Source organism: Photinus pyralis, unplaced genomic scaffold, assembly GCF_008802855.1.
Source record: "Photinus pyralis isolate 1611_PpyrPB1 unplaced genomic scaffold, Ppyr1.3 Ppyr1.4_LG1, whole genome shotgun sequence".
Lineage (NCBI taxonomy): Eukaryota > Metazoa > Arthropoda > Insecta > Coleoptera > Lampyridae > Photinus > Photinus pyralis.
This window is the reverse complement of record NW_022170249.1, coordinates 14,066,220-14,086,230: the sequence shown is the minus strand read 5'-3', so window position 1 is coordinate 14,086,230 and position 20,011 is coordinate 14,066,220. Positions and strand designations below refer to the sequence as shown.

The window sequence follows — 20,011 nt, the reverse complement described above, 5'->3', positions numbered from 1 at the left end:
TCAAACAAGAGGGAGGAATTGAAGATTGGTTTTCGAGCTCTTCTGAACGATTAATAGGATACCAAACCAATCAATACAAACATCTTAGAGGGCAGTAAAGAACTTTAGGAAGGTGCGTAATCCTTTTTTTATATCTCGACGTCTCTTGGGAGAGGGTGTAGATTTTATTAGTATCGGATTTACTTCTTAATGAAAATTGGAAGCACATTACCTAGGTCTTGAAAGCGGCAAAATTAGATTTCGTCAGAATTTACGCTGGTGAAAACCGAAAATATGGAATATTTGTCCGATTAGAACCTCTAATCTAATTCATCTAAAATAATTATCTTTTCATTAATATTGCGAAGGATTAAGAATCTGTTCTAATGAATCAGAGGAATCCAAGAGGAATCTAAAGGAGTTCAAAATTTCATCTCTGGACATCACGATAAATAGTTTCAAATTTGCGCAACTTAGAATCTTATAATCGCTCCTCGTCCATATCCGGCATCTGCTAGAAGAAAATTCGTAATCTTGACTTAAAATTTCTCAAATCGTGAGACTCTGTGACCTAGATTTAGCGGTAACAGATTTACACGCTCTCTTACCGTTGCGGAACTTGCAATTTATACGTTGATTCCAGTATTTAAAGAAATACCACTTCCAACATAATCCTTCAGGATTTTCAAAAACTCCGCCAATCACAATTAGACTCGATAACTCCAGCTTCAAAAGAACTCATCCCGCCTCCCAACTTACCCCGAAATAACGCGCTCATCTTGGTAAAACACCTTCATCTCTTAATAGTGATGCGCGTTAATTCATTTTCGCCTGATAAGAGTCTCTTTATCGCAACGGCCAGATGTGTCTTACATGTAAATTGAATAAATTACAAAAGCGATAAAATTTAAATAAGAAAATAATACGTAATTACAAAGAATTCTAAAAGAAAAAATAGACACTGAGATAACAAATTCAAGTAAAATAAACCAACCTTGTGCTTATACAGTTATACCGTTGAGTGAAGAAATCCAGATAGAGGCGCAACGCCTATACTAGAAATCGTCGCGAACGGTGGATCTGAGATTTATACAGCGCTTATGGAATCTCAGATCCCGACGGCAAGTTTCTAGTCGGCGTTCCAGTGTGTTGGATAGAGAAGGGAAATGCTTAGTAAGAGATAAAAGTGACACGATTTGTCTTATGGAGGTTGCGCCTCTACCTAATTCCTTCAATCAACGGTTATACATCAATTATCCCCCTCGTATCACTTCTTGGGCATCGAGCAATCGAGTTTGGTATTTTTCCCAACAAAATTTATGCGTAAATAGCGATTTTGACAACTTTTGGCTAAACATATTTGAGGCACCAAAAATGCATATTGATCACTTCTTGTCAAGGTCATGGCCTTAATGAATCGGAATTTCTCGATTACAAAAGAGCACTTGCATTCGGAATCTTATTTAACTCCAATTCACCATATCTCAAATTTTATCAAAATTGGATAGATAGCTTAGAATGAGATGCCAAAATGAATAGTTACGACTGAAACCCGATTTCACATGATAAAGTTAAATGATCCGAGTAGAGGGAACGGTAGAGAAAAAAGAGAGATGCCATACTGCAAACTTAACTTATTTTTAAAAGCATTCAAGTCAAACAAAAATGGTTCTGTACTTACATATACAGTTCACAAAAAATATTCACCCGCGAAAGGATGCACAGGTAATACCACTATAATAGCCTAAACTCTAGGATAATACATCAAAACGCGTCTTTAAACAGTCCTCTACTAACAAGTATTTCTTTATAATGAATGCAATTAACATGAATTTCCAAACGCGTTTTAAAAAATTGCTATGGGAACCCGGTTGCGTAAGTAAGAGGTGGCCTTGTTTTATGGTGCAAGGTCGTACCCTGGGATTTTCCCTGCTAAAAAGTTGTAGCCTTGGTGAAGGGGATTTCCCGTCTAACGTCTTATTACATTTATAACATCTATGTACTGCAGTAATTTTTATAAATAAACAATTACAATATTTTTAGCGCATTTTTTAAGAATTAAAAAAATGTGCTATTGTTTGCGTTTCGTCTGTCCGGACCTACTTCTACCGTTTTGAACTACTTCTAGGGGAATGGTCCTAGAGCCCTGGAATTTTTTGCAGCAGGTAGCCTATACGTTGAAGGTGTGCCAGACGGCCGTCAAATTTCGCTGTCTAAAAGCCCCCCCCCTCCCCCCCACACACACAAAGTATTTCCTGAGATGCTGTTTTTGAAAGTAAAACGTGCATAGCTTTTACATACGACACCCAATTGGTCTCAGATTTTGCATGCGCATGCCTTTAGTGGTGCTAATTTAAACTTTAGAAAATTGGGGGGGGGGGGGGTTGTACAAACTATAACTTTCCCGTGCGACTCTGAACGACGGGCCCTGGGGGGGTTTATAAATAATTAATGTTCTCTCATTGTATTCGAATTAAAGGTCTCAACGAAATGAACCGTTGGAACTACTTTTATCCGTCATGGTATTCTAATGAAAGGTCTCAACGAAAGGTATTAATTTCTACCAACCATAGTTCTCCTCGACCTCTTATCGTGATCGGGTATATTCCCTTATACCTCAAGAACAGATTGTTGGAAGAGGTACTCACAAAGAGCGATTGAGACGTCTGCAAGAAATATATCCATTGGTGATTTATCTGCACATGAGTTGTGCACAATTTATACTTGTTTACTTTATTGTACAGTTGGAAAAGGGGTTTATATCTAGGGTAAGACGGGTCATGTGGGTGCGTTCACCAGACGAACCGCTTCGTAGGCGCTAACCTATAGGCGGGAATACGCAATTCCACTGACCAGGCCTATGTTCACTTTCGCTTCTGCTGAGCGCTAGCATCGAACTGGTTTTAGTCTCCTGGAAACTGATCAGTGTCTTGGATTTTTTTAGTCCGGGGGCAGATTCCCATAGACACCTTTCCACTCTTTTCTGAGATGGTTTCTTATCGCTCCTCCAGCTAGACTTGCTGGTGTTCCACAGTAGAGTTTCGGCCAAATTTGGGGTTGTTTGATGCCGGATACCGGCTATCCTCTCATGGCTTGGTATCCACACTAACTTAACACGCTTACCCCTGCCTATTTCTTTCAGTTTTGTGTGGCATTCCATGAGCAGTTAGGGAGAAGGCTCCTAGACCCTTGAGAACTGTCTGACTGTCCGATTTAGTCCCTATTTCCTCCCCATAAAGCTTCGACACCTGAATACGGCCGTTGTGGCCCCGTTAACCGCCATTAAAAATTAATGTTATCTTTCATTGTATTCTACTTAAAGGTCTCAACGAAAGGAACCGTTTTCTACCAACTACTGCCCTTCTTTCTGTCCTCTTATCAAAGTACGGGGTGGCGGGGGAGGGGGGAGGAACTAGTTATATCCTTCATGGTACTCTAATGAAAGGTCTCAACGAAAGGAATTAATTTCTACCAACCATAGCCCTCGACCTCAACCTCTTATCGTGATCGGGTATATTCCCTTATACCTCAAGAACGGATAATCGGAAGAGGGTACTCTCAAAGGGCGATTGAGACATCTGCAAGAAATGTATCCATTGGTGATGTCAAAGCAAAAGCTTTTTCGGTTAAAAAAATGCACTTTATCTGCACAAGCACAATTTATACTTGTTTTATATTATTCCTTGAGATCTACGCGTAAAAATCCTGTAGCTATTTGTTGTCCAATGTCCTTAGGTACAAGAAAAAGTAGTCACAAAGAAGCATTTCCTTACAAGAAAAAGTATGTTAATCGATTTTGAATGATCTGCTTGCTGTTTTATCACGATGCTATCCTACCTTGGAAATATAAAACTTTCTTCCTCGTGATTTGATCTAACTGGAAAATTAAATAGGAAAGGTAATCAACTTTATACATATAAACCTCCATTCTATCATCGCCGTAAAGCTTGTATATAGTATAAAAGAATTCGAATGTAATTTTGAGATAGGTAAATACGCCGCAAAGTAAATCAAACTTTGCAAAAGCTATCGCGATACAACCCCTGTGGGTGGTCCATAAATTTAACAGGATGCTCTTAGGGAAAATATCGAACGACGACTCAAAATGAAAATTCGATCATTCCACTCTGATGTTATTTTTTACTATTTAGAAAACACAAGATAAGTAAGGTCAAACTATAGATAAATAAATGTAGCATTATCCTTATTACAATTGAAAGTTCAAATCCTAAGAAATCCAAATAGTTCTGGTGTGAATCATAGAAATTCCGTCCAGTAAACAGATCCGACTTGAGTCACTGAAGGCGCAGGTGACCCATTTTTATTTCCTCATCTTAAAAGATAATCCACACCTTTTATATGTACCGAAATTCTGGAATGTCTTTATTAACATTCTTGACAATAGAATGCGACCCCACAGGTTTACCACACGCATATTTTTACATAACCGTTTTTTTTTGTTTCGCACATATGCGCTTCACACGTATATGATTCATCCCGGCCACTAAACTGAATATGAGTGCCATCATCTTAATTCCTAAAAATCGCGATATTAAAATGAAAGCCTGACATTTCTGTGTTGCCGCACTTGAAAAGATACACGTGAATGCTTAGAAATGAGTCATCATGATAACTGGGTCGTGCAACCCCCTAGAGCAGAATGACTGAATGAGGGAGAGGAAAAAAAAGTAATAGAAACGCCCTTATTGTTATGCTTTCTGACTACGGAGTTGCTGTCGCTAATGACGGTTTTTCGGTTGCTCATTCATTTTATGACAATTACTTTTACAATGTGATTAACACGTTAAATGAATAAAATGTCGGGTATTACCGCTTATATGTAGGTAATATTTCGACACTGATCGTTTCTTAGAAAACAAAAAAATGGACCAATAAGTAAGGCCAAACGCGATGCACATGAGATTTTGATGGATTTTGACATTGTTGTACAAATAAGACTTAAGAGCATTTTTCTGTCGTAAAAAGTTGGATATCGGGACCATTGGCCCCCACTAACGGACCCGGACAGCGGACTGCTGTATTACGATCTACCGAAAAAATGTTTGACCCTAGGTTTGGCCCATCACAAATAGTAATCTTCAATTACGTTAACGTATGTCGTTGCTAAATTGTAACACATCATTGATTTGTGCACTTTTACAAAACCGGTAGAGGAAAATTTAATAAAATCGACAGAAATTGCAAAAATGACGAGTTTAAAAATCTGTTACACATGGTCATTCTCATTAAAATTCACATCTGGGATAACAGAGCCTTTGGACGTTTTCTCACAGAAATCAATCTATAAATAACGATGTTTCTATCATGAATCAGATGGTATGACGGATCTTTAAGCTACCGAATGCAAAAACGCGAAGTAAATAAGTAGCTTAAATATTTTAGTAGGATACGGACAAATACAGACCGAGAAATTAGTGCAATCAAAAATTCTCTTCCGTCTCGGCTAATTCGCCCAATCGTTTAAGATTCGAGAGCCAAAATAGTTATTTACATATGAGTATGGTAAATCAAGGTTTACGTTAACGAGTGAGATGTTTACTGCCGAAGCGTAGCTGAGGCAGGAATTTCGAAACGAGTAACGTTAACTGATTTAACATACAAATAATGTAAAACATTTTATTTCATACTGCTCTATTTCTATTAAAATACCATTTTTATTAGAATGTTGTAGGTACACATTAAAATAAAAGCAAAAGTCGATCACTTGATTTGTTTGATCTGACAGTAGTTTGACAAATATCAGTATCAATCAATCAATCAAATATCACGTTTAGATGGATGTCAGTTGCGGTTGCTAGGCAAAATTTCCAGTCTGGTAAAAATTTTCAGTCTGGTAAAATACGATTTACCAGACTCAAATCAGTCTGGGAAAGCGGCGATTACTAGATAGTATGAAATATAGATATTTTTTAGTCGATAGCCGGAAAAATGGCATATTATTGTTTTGTTTATGATATCACAAAGCAGGTGATTTCCATACTGTCCGGGAATCTTCATTCCCGTACAGTACGGGAAAATATCTATACTCTTGTGAGCATGAAAAAGTAAAAGAACAGTTATACACACAAATGCATACTTTATTTTCTATTAATATGTACATTAATAGTACAATTATTGCAGTTTCCAATCAAATTTGATAGTCCAGTCAATGTTGACTCTACTTCATAATTAATTGAACAATTCTTGTTTTGGAGATGGTGCACCCCCGATACTTGTTTAAATCTTTTACCGTTATGGTATTTGCAGAAAAACCTCTTGCACTCAAAATTGGATGGTCGAACGGTTGCATATTTACGGTATGTTCCTAAATAAGTGTCGTTTACTATAAACGACCGTGGTTTATTGGCTGTGTTGCATGGAATCTTCACCAATAGTTGTGAACCCAAATCCTCATTGTCCGCAAGCTTTAAGTTACATAACTCCTCTCACCGACAGGCGCCATAAATTCCGAAAATTACCACAACCTAAAAAAATTAAGTTATAAACAGGCCTTTTAATTAAAATCTTACTTTAGCCATGAGGTAAGTATCATCTGGAGGATCATAAATTCTCCGATTTGTTCGTTGGTGAAGGCTTTGTAGCCCACGGATTGCTTTTTCAAATATGCTCGCAGTTTGTTATATGAAGTGATGTCTACATTTTGCTTAACATAAGAACCACATTTTCCGAAAACGAATGAGTCCCCTTACTTGATCTATATTCCATAAAACTTTGACAAGCATTTTCATACTTTTCCCTCGATTTAGTTGGCAACAGATTTAGAGTAGCTTCATTGACTGCTTCCAAAACTTCAGGTGGTGTTATACACAAAATAAATCTTCATCAAAATCACCGTCGATATCCATTTTATATTAATATTGCACATCAACTAATATTATAAATTCACACAAACGAAAAAATTTTCGATTTGTTTACGTCATGTCCATGGTAACGTTCAAACAATGTATGCTCGGAAAACAAACTTGATGTTTGCATCTTTTAATTATAGTAAATAAAAAAAAGGCGCCGCCCTGGTTCGATCCGCCAGATCCGTCCAGGAATATGCAACTTTTCCTACTTGTCATACAATCTACTATTGAAATGATGGAAGTATCACAAAGACAAATTTCCTGTACCCAGTGGCTAAAGATAGCTCAATTCTTGGGCTGGGGAAAATGTTCTTCTTTAAAGGTACCTGATGCCTGCACCTATGTTCACAGTTAATAAAAATTTTTATTTTTTGAAAAGACTTTCCCTTATTTATTTTCACACATAGGTACCTATATACAGGGCCGCTGATAAGTCTGGAAACGGTCGATTATCCAGGACAAAAAATTTCTAAGAAACATAATGTACTCAAATTCAATCGTTTCCGGGATATCGAGTTTAGAAAATAAACGCTGTTGTTTTAAAAATTGAATGAAGAACAATAATGATTCCAAACCATCATAAGTTATTGATCTTCATTCAATAAATTTTAAAACGACAGCGGCGATTTTCAAAACTAAATAACCCGGAAACGATTGAATTTATGTACGTTATGCTTCTTACAAAGTTTGCTTAAAATTGAGAGAAGAATTGTAATATTGAATATATGTAGGGCGTTTCATTAAAAAAATTTAATTTTGGTGTGAAACGCCTTTATGACCAACCCTGTAAAATTAAAATTATTACTGCCTAGTCTACTAGGCCCTTATTTTATTAGTACCTATTTTATTTTATTTTAATTATTAGTTTTTAACATATGTAAAGAGTTTGATAACAGATGCCCGTATAGGCAGCTAACGAGGACTCCATTTCCGACCGTTTAAGACAGCAAAAATAAAATTTGACATTTTTAATTTTTCGGTAGTATTCGAGTTTCCAAAGAATTTTCAAAATTTTCAAAAGCATATTTTTAGTCACAAAAAGAGGCATCTTTGCCCCCATTTACCTATACTGTATCTCTCCCCGTTGCGGAGATCCCAATGATGAGCCACGAATTTTACCCATCCTGTAAAACATATACACTATACATACACCTCTGAACACTAAAAGAAATATAATCCAACCAAAGTAATGGTACCACTGAAATTAAATGCAACATTCCCAAACACTGAAACAAAATAACCCAAATCCTTTGTTTGGATTTGGTTCTTATCAGTAAATACAATACAAAATGTAAGTACTGTTCATAGGTCGATTTCTTCAGGATAATCAAAACTACTTCAAACAAAATTAATATGCTAATTCCTAAAAACAACCGACCACTTCTTTACACAAATCAAAAATTTAAAAATATCCTACAGTAATTAACGTGGATGAGCTCCGTCATGAATACAAAACAAAAATGTCTTTGCGTATTACGAATCCGAACAAACCGGTTTGAAACTACAATGGTCTTTAAATTTCCTACTGTATGCCGTATACAAAATGTTATTCATCACACAAGGTGCTGTCCAATTGCGTTACTCAACTCTGAGCTCTACTGTTAACGATAGGAAAAGCTTTCTTGTTAATCACGAGGAGTTTTAATGTCAATTTAAATATCGTCCTAAGGTGGAGCACTCGGTGTCGAAACGAATTGGTTTATTCCGTAGCTTTTTTGTCTCTCGAAAATAAACGGCCTTATGACTAATTAGGCTAACCTCCAGTTTTAATGCACAATTAAAACTGCAGGGAACTTGTACTTTCACACGAACGGGACTTTCGTTAAACGTTTCTTCACGACTTACTCAATATGTAAGAGTTCTGACTATTTAATATAATAACGGACGTTAAACTGCAAATTTTTTACTACTAGTGGGATAAATTTTACTGACTAAGTAGATTGATAAAGACACTAAACCTTCCCCATCTTTATCAATCCACTTAGTCAATATCACCCCGTTTTGAATCGTATAAAATGGATAGCTACCAAATTTCACTGACTTATAACGTTCTAAAATGGTTTCATTATGTAAGTACTCCAACCGATTTGGAAAATCAACGTAACTTTTTTCCGTAAATGGACAAACTGCATTCAACTCTGCACGAACTTAACTGCATCTGCACAGATTATTCTGACTGCGACGAAACTGTATCTTCAAATAACCAAAAAAGGGCAATTACTTGACAAAATTAGCGTACAGAAACGTACACGCTCTTTTCCCGTCGCGAGGTTGACAACATACACCGACTTTAGGCTAACAAGCAACATTTCTTCCCTTTCTTTCCTCTTTAAAAGAACACCACCTCCACTAAATCATCATTCTCTTGTTTCCGTCGAAATCGTGCACCTGTATCAGCGCCAAACACACGTGCGGCTTGAAATCAGTTAACTTTCTCGATAACAACGTCCTTATCGCACATGACCAGATAGCACTTGGATGCATCCGACCAGATGCAATTAAAATCAATTCTAAAATGGAAAAATAATAAATTCTCATGGTATAAACCAATTCTGTGCTTATTCGTAACGAAGTCTCCCAAAATTAAATTAAATTAAAACATTTTCATATACAGGGTGACCCGTTATTATCTTCGGTATTGTTTAAGTCTAAATAAAGTCCACCTGACGTTGACACAATATATACCTAGCCCACCTGCCTCACACTTTGAGGTCATTTCAAAGAAGCAAAAATATCATTTATATACATAAAACGTATTCGACAATAAAACAGTTCGAGTCTTTGCACAATACAATTTTACCATAAAGCCTTCATAAGTTTCAGCAATTGGTGATAAATTTCATTAGCCATAAAACTATGTTTATTGAACCGTTATTTTAAACAACGGCAGAGATTAAAGTTACCGAATTAGTTCAGCCAACTATTAAGTTACCTACTTACTTACCGGTTCTGTTCGTGTGTAATTTGATATGTTTTTAAACGAAATCGTTTGTTTTGACTCTATTTGATGTTCTAACGCTACTGTAGTTTGAAAAGATCCTTTTATGGTGTCACAACTAATACAGTGCGTAATTTGAATGAGTGATTTATTATAAATATTGAAGACACGTTCAAATCTGGTACTGTTTATTTATTCAATTAGCTTCTTTAATAAGGAAGTTGGTGGTCTTCTTTGTCCTGCCATTCAGGCAGCTCGGTATTTTTATTGGTTTGTTTTAATATTCAAATGATATATTATACAGCAGTTACGCGTCTTTATTAAGTTGAGGTGTGTTCGAAATTTCTTCGGGAAATTTTCTATTGAGTTTCCTAATTTAGTTGCGCACGAACATCTCGTGTACGATACGATGACATCGACCTGTGATAGATTTTGTCGTTTGATTTGATGTACGTTTAAAGCATTATACAGAGGTTAATTTATTATTCATATACTGTAACCGGTACCATAATTCTCCAAATAGAGAAAGATGTTAAAATAGTATTTGTAAGCAAACAAAGCGCTCTTGCATTCCAAATTTTATATATAAATAATAAATTTGCAATTTACAAATCTAACAGTAAAAATATCCGTAAGGCTAATTAGACATTTCCAGATTCTAAGATCGTGGTGTACCCTTTCTGATTTTGTAAATTTTTTTTTCAAAATTTGTATTAAAAACTTTTGTTCTTAAATAAGAAACTACTGTATCAGATAGCGTTTGCAAATCACTGAAAATTGTCTTGAAGCTTTTCTTCATTAGAAAACATAATAGATAAAATTGTTATGCATTTAGTTAATGTTCAAACGTGCCAATATCACAAAAAAAGCACTGCAAAAGATTAAGAGGACGCTCTATGCCCTTAGTGATAGTTCGCAACTGTTGGATACAGCAAGATGGTGCACCTGCATATAATTCTATAGCCGCTCGGGATTATCTTTCAATTAGATTTCCAGAAAAGCACGTATTCGGAAACACCCTGGCCAGCGCGTTTACACGATATAGCCTCTTTTCATTTCCTCGTATGGGGCTTCAGTAATAATCGTGTTTAAATCAGCAAAACTTTGAAAAAGAACTGAGGGGTCAGTTCGGAAAGCATTTGCTAGCATGACTCTACAAATCCTGGCTAGAGTGTTAGAATTGACGGCGAGAAGGTGCTATCAATGTTTCGAAAATAATGGAAACCTTTTCATATGCTCTAAATTTAGTTGTTTTATGTATTGCTCCGTCCATTTGCCAGATTTTTTATCAAATTGAGGGTGCAGGAGAATTGGCAGCTTTACAAGTAGCTGGCACCGCCAACAGTTGCCATTTACTGAGCAAAGTTATGAATGGAGCAATTAATTCTATACTTGCAATTTAGTAAGTAATTAATATAGAGAGTGGAGCATTAAAACCGTAACGGCAATTGATTTATTTATGCTACTTTACTTATGTTATTAAGCAAGTAATATAGAACTTGTTACTAATGAAAAAAGTAGTAAAAAATGTTACAATCATCGTTTGTAATTTATTTCGAGTCTAAATACATTTTACCCATTCACAGGGGTTCAGGTATAATGTTAAACTAGCACCACTAACTAAAATTCTGCCAAATGGGTGGAGCAATAAATTACACGCTACAGCAATAAATTAGCAATACATTTTTTTCTAAGGCTTTTCCTACTGTAATGGCAATAGCGCATTTTTGTAAATTTATTCGTAAAAATGTAGCTTTTATGCTCACTTTGGCCAACTGGCTAGCAGCAAAGTACAAGAACGCTTGTAAAAAGACGAGGAGTTCACATGTGCCTACGGGGCCGTGTAATTAACAACTTTAGGGACAGCCCTACGGGATGTGGGGTCGGCGACATCTGGGCGCCATTCCCGAGCGTGTTATACTAACGTGGTGATTTGTCAGTAACACAACGAAGTTGCGGTATATGCCCAATTTTTCATTTCTTCTACATTTTTGGTTCGATTGTTTTCATATTGGTTCTTGTAAACGCGCATCAGTCCTGCGTGATGTAATTTTTTTCAAAACTTCAAACGCGAATTGCGGGTGAACGGGACGTCGGAAGCGGGTAACGACAAAGGGAATGTGGTAGCCTCCGACAAGATCTTATTGATAGTGGATTCAAACCTAGCTAATAGAATACTGATCTGCCACACAAAAATGTGCTGAGGTCCCTTCGATCTCACACGAGGATTTTGATAATTTTTTTCTAATACAAATTATTTGACCAACGCGACGGCTAGCTCCAAAACAAATTCTAATGCCCTTGTCTATGTCGTGTTTCTATTTAGAATACAAAAAATGTACATTTCAGGTAGATCAGGCAATATTAAAATTTTTAATAGGAACTTTGAACCATGCAGTTCAATGGTTTAAATTTAACGTATCCGAGACACTAGGGGGATACTACTCAAACATCATAATTAAAATCAAGTATAACAAGTAACGGTTTATGACTCGGACAACCTCATAAGTGGTGAGTTCGAATCCCACAACTTGCCAGTTTTTAGTGGTACTCATCACCTGTCTACCATGCTTCGGAGGGCATGTAAAGCTGACGGTCTCGGCAGTCATACCACGATTGTCGTTAGGACACACACACGGTTGTTGATGCGATCTGAAAACGTCTGTACCTAGGAAGTGTGACCCAAACCATACATACATACATATAATTAGTACTAGTATACAAATCAATTTTAAAGCCATTAGAATCCTGCAAGCCCACATTCAAAAACCAAAAATTGTTAACACTTCCGTTACACTGTAAAACTTTAGATGTGATCCTTTTACAACAAAAAATTAAATCAAGACCTTTAATTAGTAACGATGATAAACACCGACTCCCAGTTGTATATAGTAAAGATCTTTATTTGTTACATCAGTATAGTTAATAGTAGATATTTATTTATTACAATTTTTATTATTTCTCAGATTGCATTGGACTGATCAAAACGAGTGGTCACAATCATCATCAATCATGACAATTTGAAAATTAATCATGAAAATTTGTTATTAATTGACCGATTAAGCCTCTAAGAAGCACCCCACGAGCGATTGCTAAATTAACTGTTAATGGTTACATTATTTGCCTCATTCCGTTTTTAGCGCATTTCCACAAAAATAAAAAAAAATGCGCTATTGTGGCCACTTTGTCCGTCCGTCCGTCAGCGCGTCCGCTCGTTTTGCGACGCTACTAGTTCTTTATCTTAAGAGCTGTTCTACTTTTTTCGCTATTTGGTTCGTTATGGTGTCGAGTCTTGTACCAAGGAAGGAATTTTTTCTGTACCGCTACAAATAAAGTTATTGTAAAAAAACAAAAAACCGTTTTTATTATACCTGAATCACAATCTCCGTTTTAAACACTCAAATGCGTGCGAAAAAGGGCCTTTAAAACACACGTGCTTTAAAGTTGCTAAGTAACGATACTTCAAGTATGACTTTTGAAACTGTCATCTGGATGAAATAAAAAATCCTCTAGGTCGCTTTCTGTAAATGCAGAACATTTCTTTGGCTTTTGTACCTATCCTTTGGTTGAAGCTTTCACAAACGCGCGTAATTTAGGGTATGCTTCCAAATCTGTTCCACTTTTTAATCGCAGCACTGCTTTAAAGTTTTGAATGAATGCACCAAAATATAGAAGATTTAAATACCTTTGACATTTCCTTCATATATTCCAGCATTATGGATGCATTTAAGACTTTATTCGTAAGTAACTTCCTATTCCATCCATGGAAACAACTTTTCATATTCTTTATAATAGGCTTTACTGGATTTGGATTTTACACCTACCAACGTGTGTTTAGATTTTACAACAATCGATTTAATGGACGGTGTATTATCTTTTTCAACGGAAATCGTTTAATTCACAAAGACGATGGGGATTTACGATAATTCAACCGGTTTAACCGGGTTGGTAGAAATCACCATAGAAACAATTGTCTCAATAATTGTAACCATAGCAAAATCTACCAACCCGGTTAAACCGGTTGAATTATCTTAAATCCCCGTAGATTTTTATAAGCAAACGTCAAGTGACATTTCCGTGGCAATCGTGAAATTACGAACACCCAGCCCACTTAATTAGACATGTATTCGAGTATAACGTCAATATGATTTCATTGTATTTCCTATTTTTAAATTATACTGCAGGTATAATAAAAATACTATAAGATACACGTGTATAATTGGTCTTTAAAGCACTTGCAACGTTAAAGGCACTCCGCTTTGCGTCGTGCCCTTAAACTCGTTGCGCGTGCTTTAAAGACTTGATTATACACTTGTATCTTAATATACTATTTTTACATGTTCTATAATTTTACACTTTTGCCGTTTATTAACGATCCTAGAGATCGTTTATAATTTTGCATTGCTATCTGTCGTCTGCATGCTGGTCTGTCCGTCTGTTCCTTTGTCGGTCTGTCCATCTATCTGTCCGTGTGAACGATAACTTTGTTTAGAAATGTTCGATCGCTTTTACATCTCCGTTAGTTATGAACTGAATTGCATGAAATTCCATATGGGCATAGCTTTAGCCATATAATACGCAATGCCAAAAGTTGAATCGAATCGATTCAAAATTCACAGTGCCCTTTTCGCATCTCGACCATTTATTAACCGAATTGCAAACTTTTTTACTTATAAAAGTATTTGAATGAAATTTGATACATAGGCACTTGGAATAAAGGAAAATCAAACGCCAATTTCAAAATTTGGCTTTGCGCATGCGCAGTGCCAACTTTTTTATTTATGGAAGAATTTAAATGAAATGTGATACATAGGCACTTGGAATAAAGGATCATCGAGCGCCAGTCTCACCATTTTCTTTTGCGCATGCGCAGTGCCAACTTTTTTATCTATGGCACCATTTAAGTGAAATTTGATACTTAGGCCCTTGGAACAAAGGAAAATCTAACATTAGTTTTAAAATTTAGGTTTGCGCATGCGCAGTTCCAACTTTCTTATTTAGAAAAGCATTGAAATGAAATTCTACTCATAAACTGAAATTGAAGTAGCACGTCAAAAATGGATTGCCCATGTGCAACGCTATCTTTCATATTTGTGGCCGGATTTTACGATTTTAACAGAAGTTGCATCTTACAAATGGGAAATGAATGCAAGTGGAAATGCGCTTTATGTAAATCGTTTACGATTACTTTTTAACTTGTTCACCTTGCGCACTGCATTGATCCCTTTTTGGTTAGAACTTTAGAAATTGCATTAATGGACGAGCAATTTACCTCCCGGTGGTATTTTACCTATTAACATGTTTGTATAGCAGCCTTAACTTTATAAGACATACACTGGCACAATTCTGGTAGCTGTCAACCCTTACAAGGACATCGACATCTATTCCCAAGTAAGTACTCATTACCTATTTAAATTTTTAAGTTGCATGCATACGTCAGTCAATTATTGTGTTGCGTGGATTTAATCGCGGTAGGTACGCAGACCAGCTAAAAATAGCGTTTTCCCCATATTTCAAAACTGTTTATTACTCCGCTTTAATTACTTTCCCATTCATGTTTGTTTGGAGTTCGTGAAAAGGGCGCGTACAGGTGCATCTCGCTCGCCGATAGCGGGGAGTAAAAACTTCTTTCACTCAATACGGTAAAACATCCAACTCCTAACGTAAGCAATTTGTGGAAAATAGGTTGCACCCTTAATACGAGATAAAATCTATGATGACGACTTAGTGCTCGATATAAAGATTATAGTGGTTTCATAAAGCGCTGAAAGCTTGGGACGAATCTATATGTCAACAATGTGTGCTATGTAGCGTTATTTTGATATTTTTTTCAAGTAAAAAGCTGATCTAAACTTTGATTTCCTTCTCGCATGGGAAGCCAGAAATTTCGAATAAATACGGTGTTTATTTATTGCATGCCAAAAGGAAATTGAATGATCAGTGTGCAATTACTATAATACTATCGTCGTGATTATTAAACGTCATATGGAAAAAGGCGTCAATTAATTAATCAAAAAATTGGAAAGAATTAGTTTGGGAAGTTTTTGAAGGGATTCGGTCTAAGACTACCAAAAATTTCATTCCGGGCTCACCAACGGAAGGTCCCAATTTTTTTCAGGCATTGACTTGAAACGCTAATTTCTTGCGAGTTTTTCTGAAAATCATTTGAAAAATGAAAAAAACATTTCCAGCATTTCTTATTTCTACGGAGATTCGTGATTCGCAATGGCGTCCGGTCAGCTATACCACCCACAAAAGAAATTTAAAAGGTTTGAAAGATCTGGATCTAAGGAAATGGGCCAATCGGAGTTTAAATAAAAGAATTACAAGAATTAATTAGAATTAAAAGATATACTTTTATACAGTTATGTACAAATAAAGACTATTATTATTATTATTAATTGCAAAACGGAAGCAGATTGTGGATTGTGGAAATTGCAAAATTTGACGAAACCGGAAGGTTTAAGCACGTGGTTTAAGGAAACCGAAGAATTTGTGAAAATGGGTTGGTGAAAAATTCGAAATACGAAAGAATCTCCATAATGCTAAGAATATAAAACATGATAAAGAGGTTTTCGTCTTAGGGCGAGTCACTTTAGCGCGTTTTCCAAATTCTAAAAGATCTTGAGAATGTGATGTGAAAGAAAACAGAACATCCAAAGATCTCAAGGATAGGAACTGAATGATTAGAAGGAAGGAAAGAATTTGAAGATCTGAAGAATTTGGATGAATTCTAAGAAATGGAAAAGTTCGAATCTAAAGGATTGGACAATCTGGCGGATTAGAAAGATCTGAAAAATTTCTACAAACATAGAAAAAATTAAAGAAATAAAGAACATCCAAAAAAATGAAATATCTTACGAAAAATGAATGAAGGAATCCGAAACCTCCAGAGAAACAGAAGAACTTCAATACCCGATCAAGTATTGAAAGAATATGACGAAATCGGGCAAGTTCGAGGGCAAGTTTGAAAAGTGAGAAAATTGAAAAATACGAAGTACGTTTACAGGTTCTAAGGAACATTCCGTTTCTTGAAGTATCAGACAAATTCAAATAATCTTAAGATTCAGACGCATCCGACGATTCTAAAAAACTAAAGAATTTTAAGACTTTTCTCATTTTTCACAGATTTCCCAAAATTCATGCCTCAAGATAGTGAACTCCTGAAGTGCGGGGAAAAAATTAGATAAAACACAATGTGAGTTGCATTTCCTACTTGAAATAATTGTTCGACAATTTTTAAATATATTGCTATGTGGAATAGCAAACGGTCACGAAACCACCCACAAAACACATGTCCAGCTGGCTCAATTAAACACAAAGGATTATAATTTTTCTAGGGCACACCCATCCTCCTTCACGCCGAAAATCTTGATATTGACGTAAATCCTCTTTCCGTTCTAGTTCCACCTGCATCTTCGAATAAATCAAACAGGTGTGTTCCCTACAGTGAAAAAACATCTGAGATAACACGTGCTTATCTTGAAACTAATTAGCCTACTCAGCGATAACGCTCTTATCGTAACGAACGGAGACACTTTTATTACAAATACTACGCAAATATGTGTCCAAGTCTCCGATTTTTCATCATTCAGAATTGCATATCAACATGTCTTAATCGATAAATACAGGGAAGCGCATTGAAATCAAACCAGAGCGATGTTCGTGTTTAGTGGTACATATTTCAAACAGCAATTGCATATTTCAGTTTCAGTAGTCATGTACTATATTGGCGCCTTAAAATGGAAAACAAGGAAATATTAACCGCATAATTAAGTGGAAAGTCAGTAAAACTGTATTTGCATTTAATGTTCTTTCTCTCGTTTGCACATTTAGCATTATTAGGTACTTCAGAAATGCAGCCAGACGATTATATCAGACAAAAGGGTCTTATTTCGTATTTTATGAAGCTGGTGTAAACGAGAGGTTCTTATAATTACCAAACCCTAACCGCAAAATGTCTATTAATATCTGCATATTTCGGGGGATTTGTCTTTATCTAGAAATTACTTCCTTGTCTCGTGGTACAAATTGCAAAGAATTGATCACATGACTGCAGATCCGTAAAGTGTAGCAAAACATTGGTTGCACTAATCAGTGTACTAGGTGCGTTGGTTAATGCTACGTTGTACCAATTTGGGCCGTAAAAAGTTTGCCAGCAAAACATGCCGTCCACTTCTAGATGTTCTACTAGCTGCGGCTTAAATATCTTGCGCACTGATTAGTTACCGAGTTTATGCTGATTTGTGCTCAACACATTCTTTTTTAGCACAAGAATGAAAAAAATGTGCTATTGTTTGCGTTTTGTCCGTCCGTCCGGACCCACTGCTGCCGTTTCGAACTACTTCTAGCCTAGGGGAATGGTGCTAGAATTCTGGAATGTTTTGCAGTATGTAGCCTATACCTTGAAGGTGTGCCAGACGGCTACCGAATTTCTCTGTTTAAAAGGCCCCCCCCCCCCCGAATTATTTTCTGAGATACTGTTTTTGAAAGTAAAACGTGCGTAACTTTTACATACGACAACCAATTTCTCTCAGATTTTGCATACGCATGCCTGTAGTGGTGCCAAGTTAAACTTTAGAAAATTGGGAGGGGGGGGGGTAAACACATGTTCTACCCTTTATGGTATTCTAATGAAAGGTTTCAACAAAAGGAACCGTTTTTTACCAACTACTGCCCTGCTTTCTGCCTTTCTGTCCTCTGTTCTCTCCTCTTATCATGCTTGTCAAAAGTTAGGATTCATATTTTGTACCACCTAACAAATTGGCATTCATTTTGCAACCATCTGAGAGGATAAAGTCTGTCCCTAACGTACAAAAAAAAATACTGTAAAAGACAAGACTGTGAGTTGTTCGGTGATTCCCCTGGACGTGGAATGACTCACCTGTTATGTTAGGGTTCACAAAATAGATTTTTACATGTATATTGATATTCAGTGACCTATGAGTCAACACGTCTGAACCAAATCCCCCCGTGCAAAATCTTGCTTCAGGTGACGTTCTAGTACCTTAAATAGCACTCCTCGTTCCCAGAATTTTTTTCTTTCAAAAATTCCCCAAAAAAGGTAGAAAAATTGGAATTTTTAGCACCATTTTGGCCCAAATATGAAAAATGACTGTTTTTTACTTCCCTCCTCATTTTTGACAATTCTATTATCGTGTTCCTTGGTCACAAAAACGTGGGACCAGGCTCTTGAACTGTAAAAATCGGGCATTTTAGACGTAGAATACGGAAGTGCATTATATTGGACGCCATCTTTAATATCACCCTTCCGGCCCATTTTCAGACTTGGAAACAGGCAGAATCGGATTCAGCGAAGTCGAAATAGGGAACCACTTGTAACTCAATTGTTACAGAAAATTCTTCTAGCATTTGTATTTTCTCAAAAGCAGCCCTGACAATATTGAAGACAAATCATTTTCATGCCTACCACATTTTTATTTGCGTCAGAACTCAGCAATGTTGATTTTCAAGATCGTACATTTTTTCAGAATGTATTCTCAGATGAGGCAACATTCCATAAGAGAAATAAGCCTTATTTTCACTGTTATATGAGACCCGTTGACCATCCGCGTCGCTGGGTTTTTGAATGTCTGAGCAGGAATTGTTTGGGAGAATATACAGGGTGTTAATTAATTGAGTTCCGGCAATACATGGTGTGAATCGAGGTGTGAATATTCGGTGGGTTTTAAGGAGAAAGGTTTATATCAACATATGTCCTAAACCTCTTAGTTTTTGAGCTACAGGGTGTTAAAATTTTAAGAAAAAAGTGAGTTTTTTATCATAATTTTTTATCACGCTTAGATATTTTTATGAAATTTTGTACACACCTCTTCATCATTAAGGAGCATTTTTTGACGTAAAAGATTTTTTTAAATTTTCACCAGTGACGTCCGTACGGGGTTTGAACTGACAATTTTATTTATTAAGTTTAGAACATATGTTGATATAAACTTTTCTCCTTAAAATCACCCGGGGATTCACACCCTGTATTATCGACACTCAATTAATTAACACCATGTATATTTTCCCCCACAATTCCATAAGTTTCGCGTTTGAAATCGTTTGTGCTTCAATTGTGATTTTAATATAAGTCGCAAATAACTTTAAATGAAACTACAAACCACAGGTTGGGTCATTTATATGTCGGTTTGTACTAGATAATAGTTGCTAGCAGAGCTACAATTTCCGTTTTTAGCGTATTTTTTTTTATTGAAAAACTACA

General features: G+C 36.2%; 1 protein-coding gene across 1 annotated transcript in view; it reads left to right on the top strand.

The window, feature by feature from the left end:
- LOC116171867 (myosin-VIIa) overlaps positions 1-20,011 on the top strand; it is a 54,058-nt gene that overhangs the window by 11,347 nt on the left and 22,700 nt on the right. Inside the window, exon 3 of the mRNA XM_031488902.1 lies at positions 15,115-15,177. Within this exon, the coding sequence (XP_031344762.1) occupies positions 15,115-15,177 (63 nt within the window). The remainder of the gene's footprint in view (positions 1-15,114; positions 15,178-20,011) is intronic.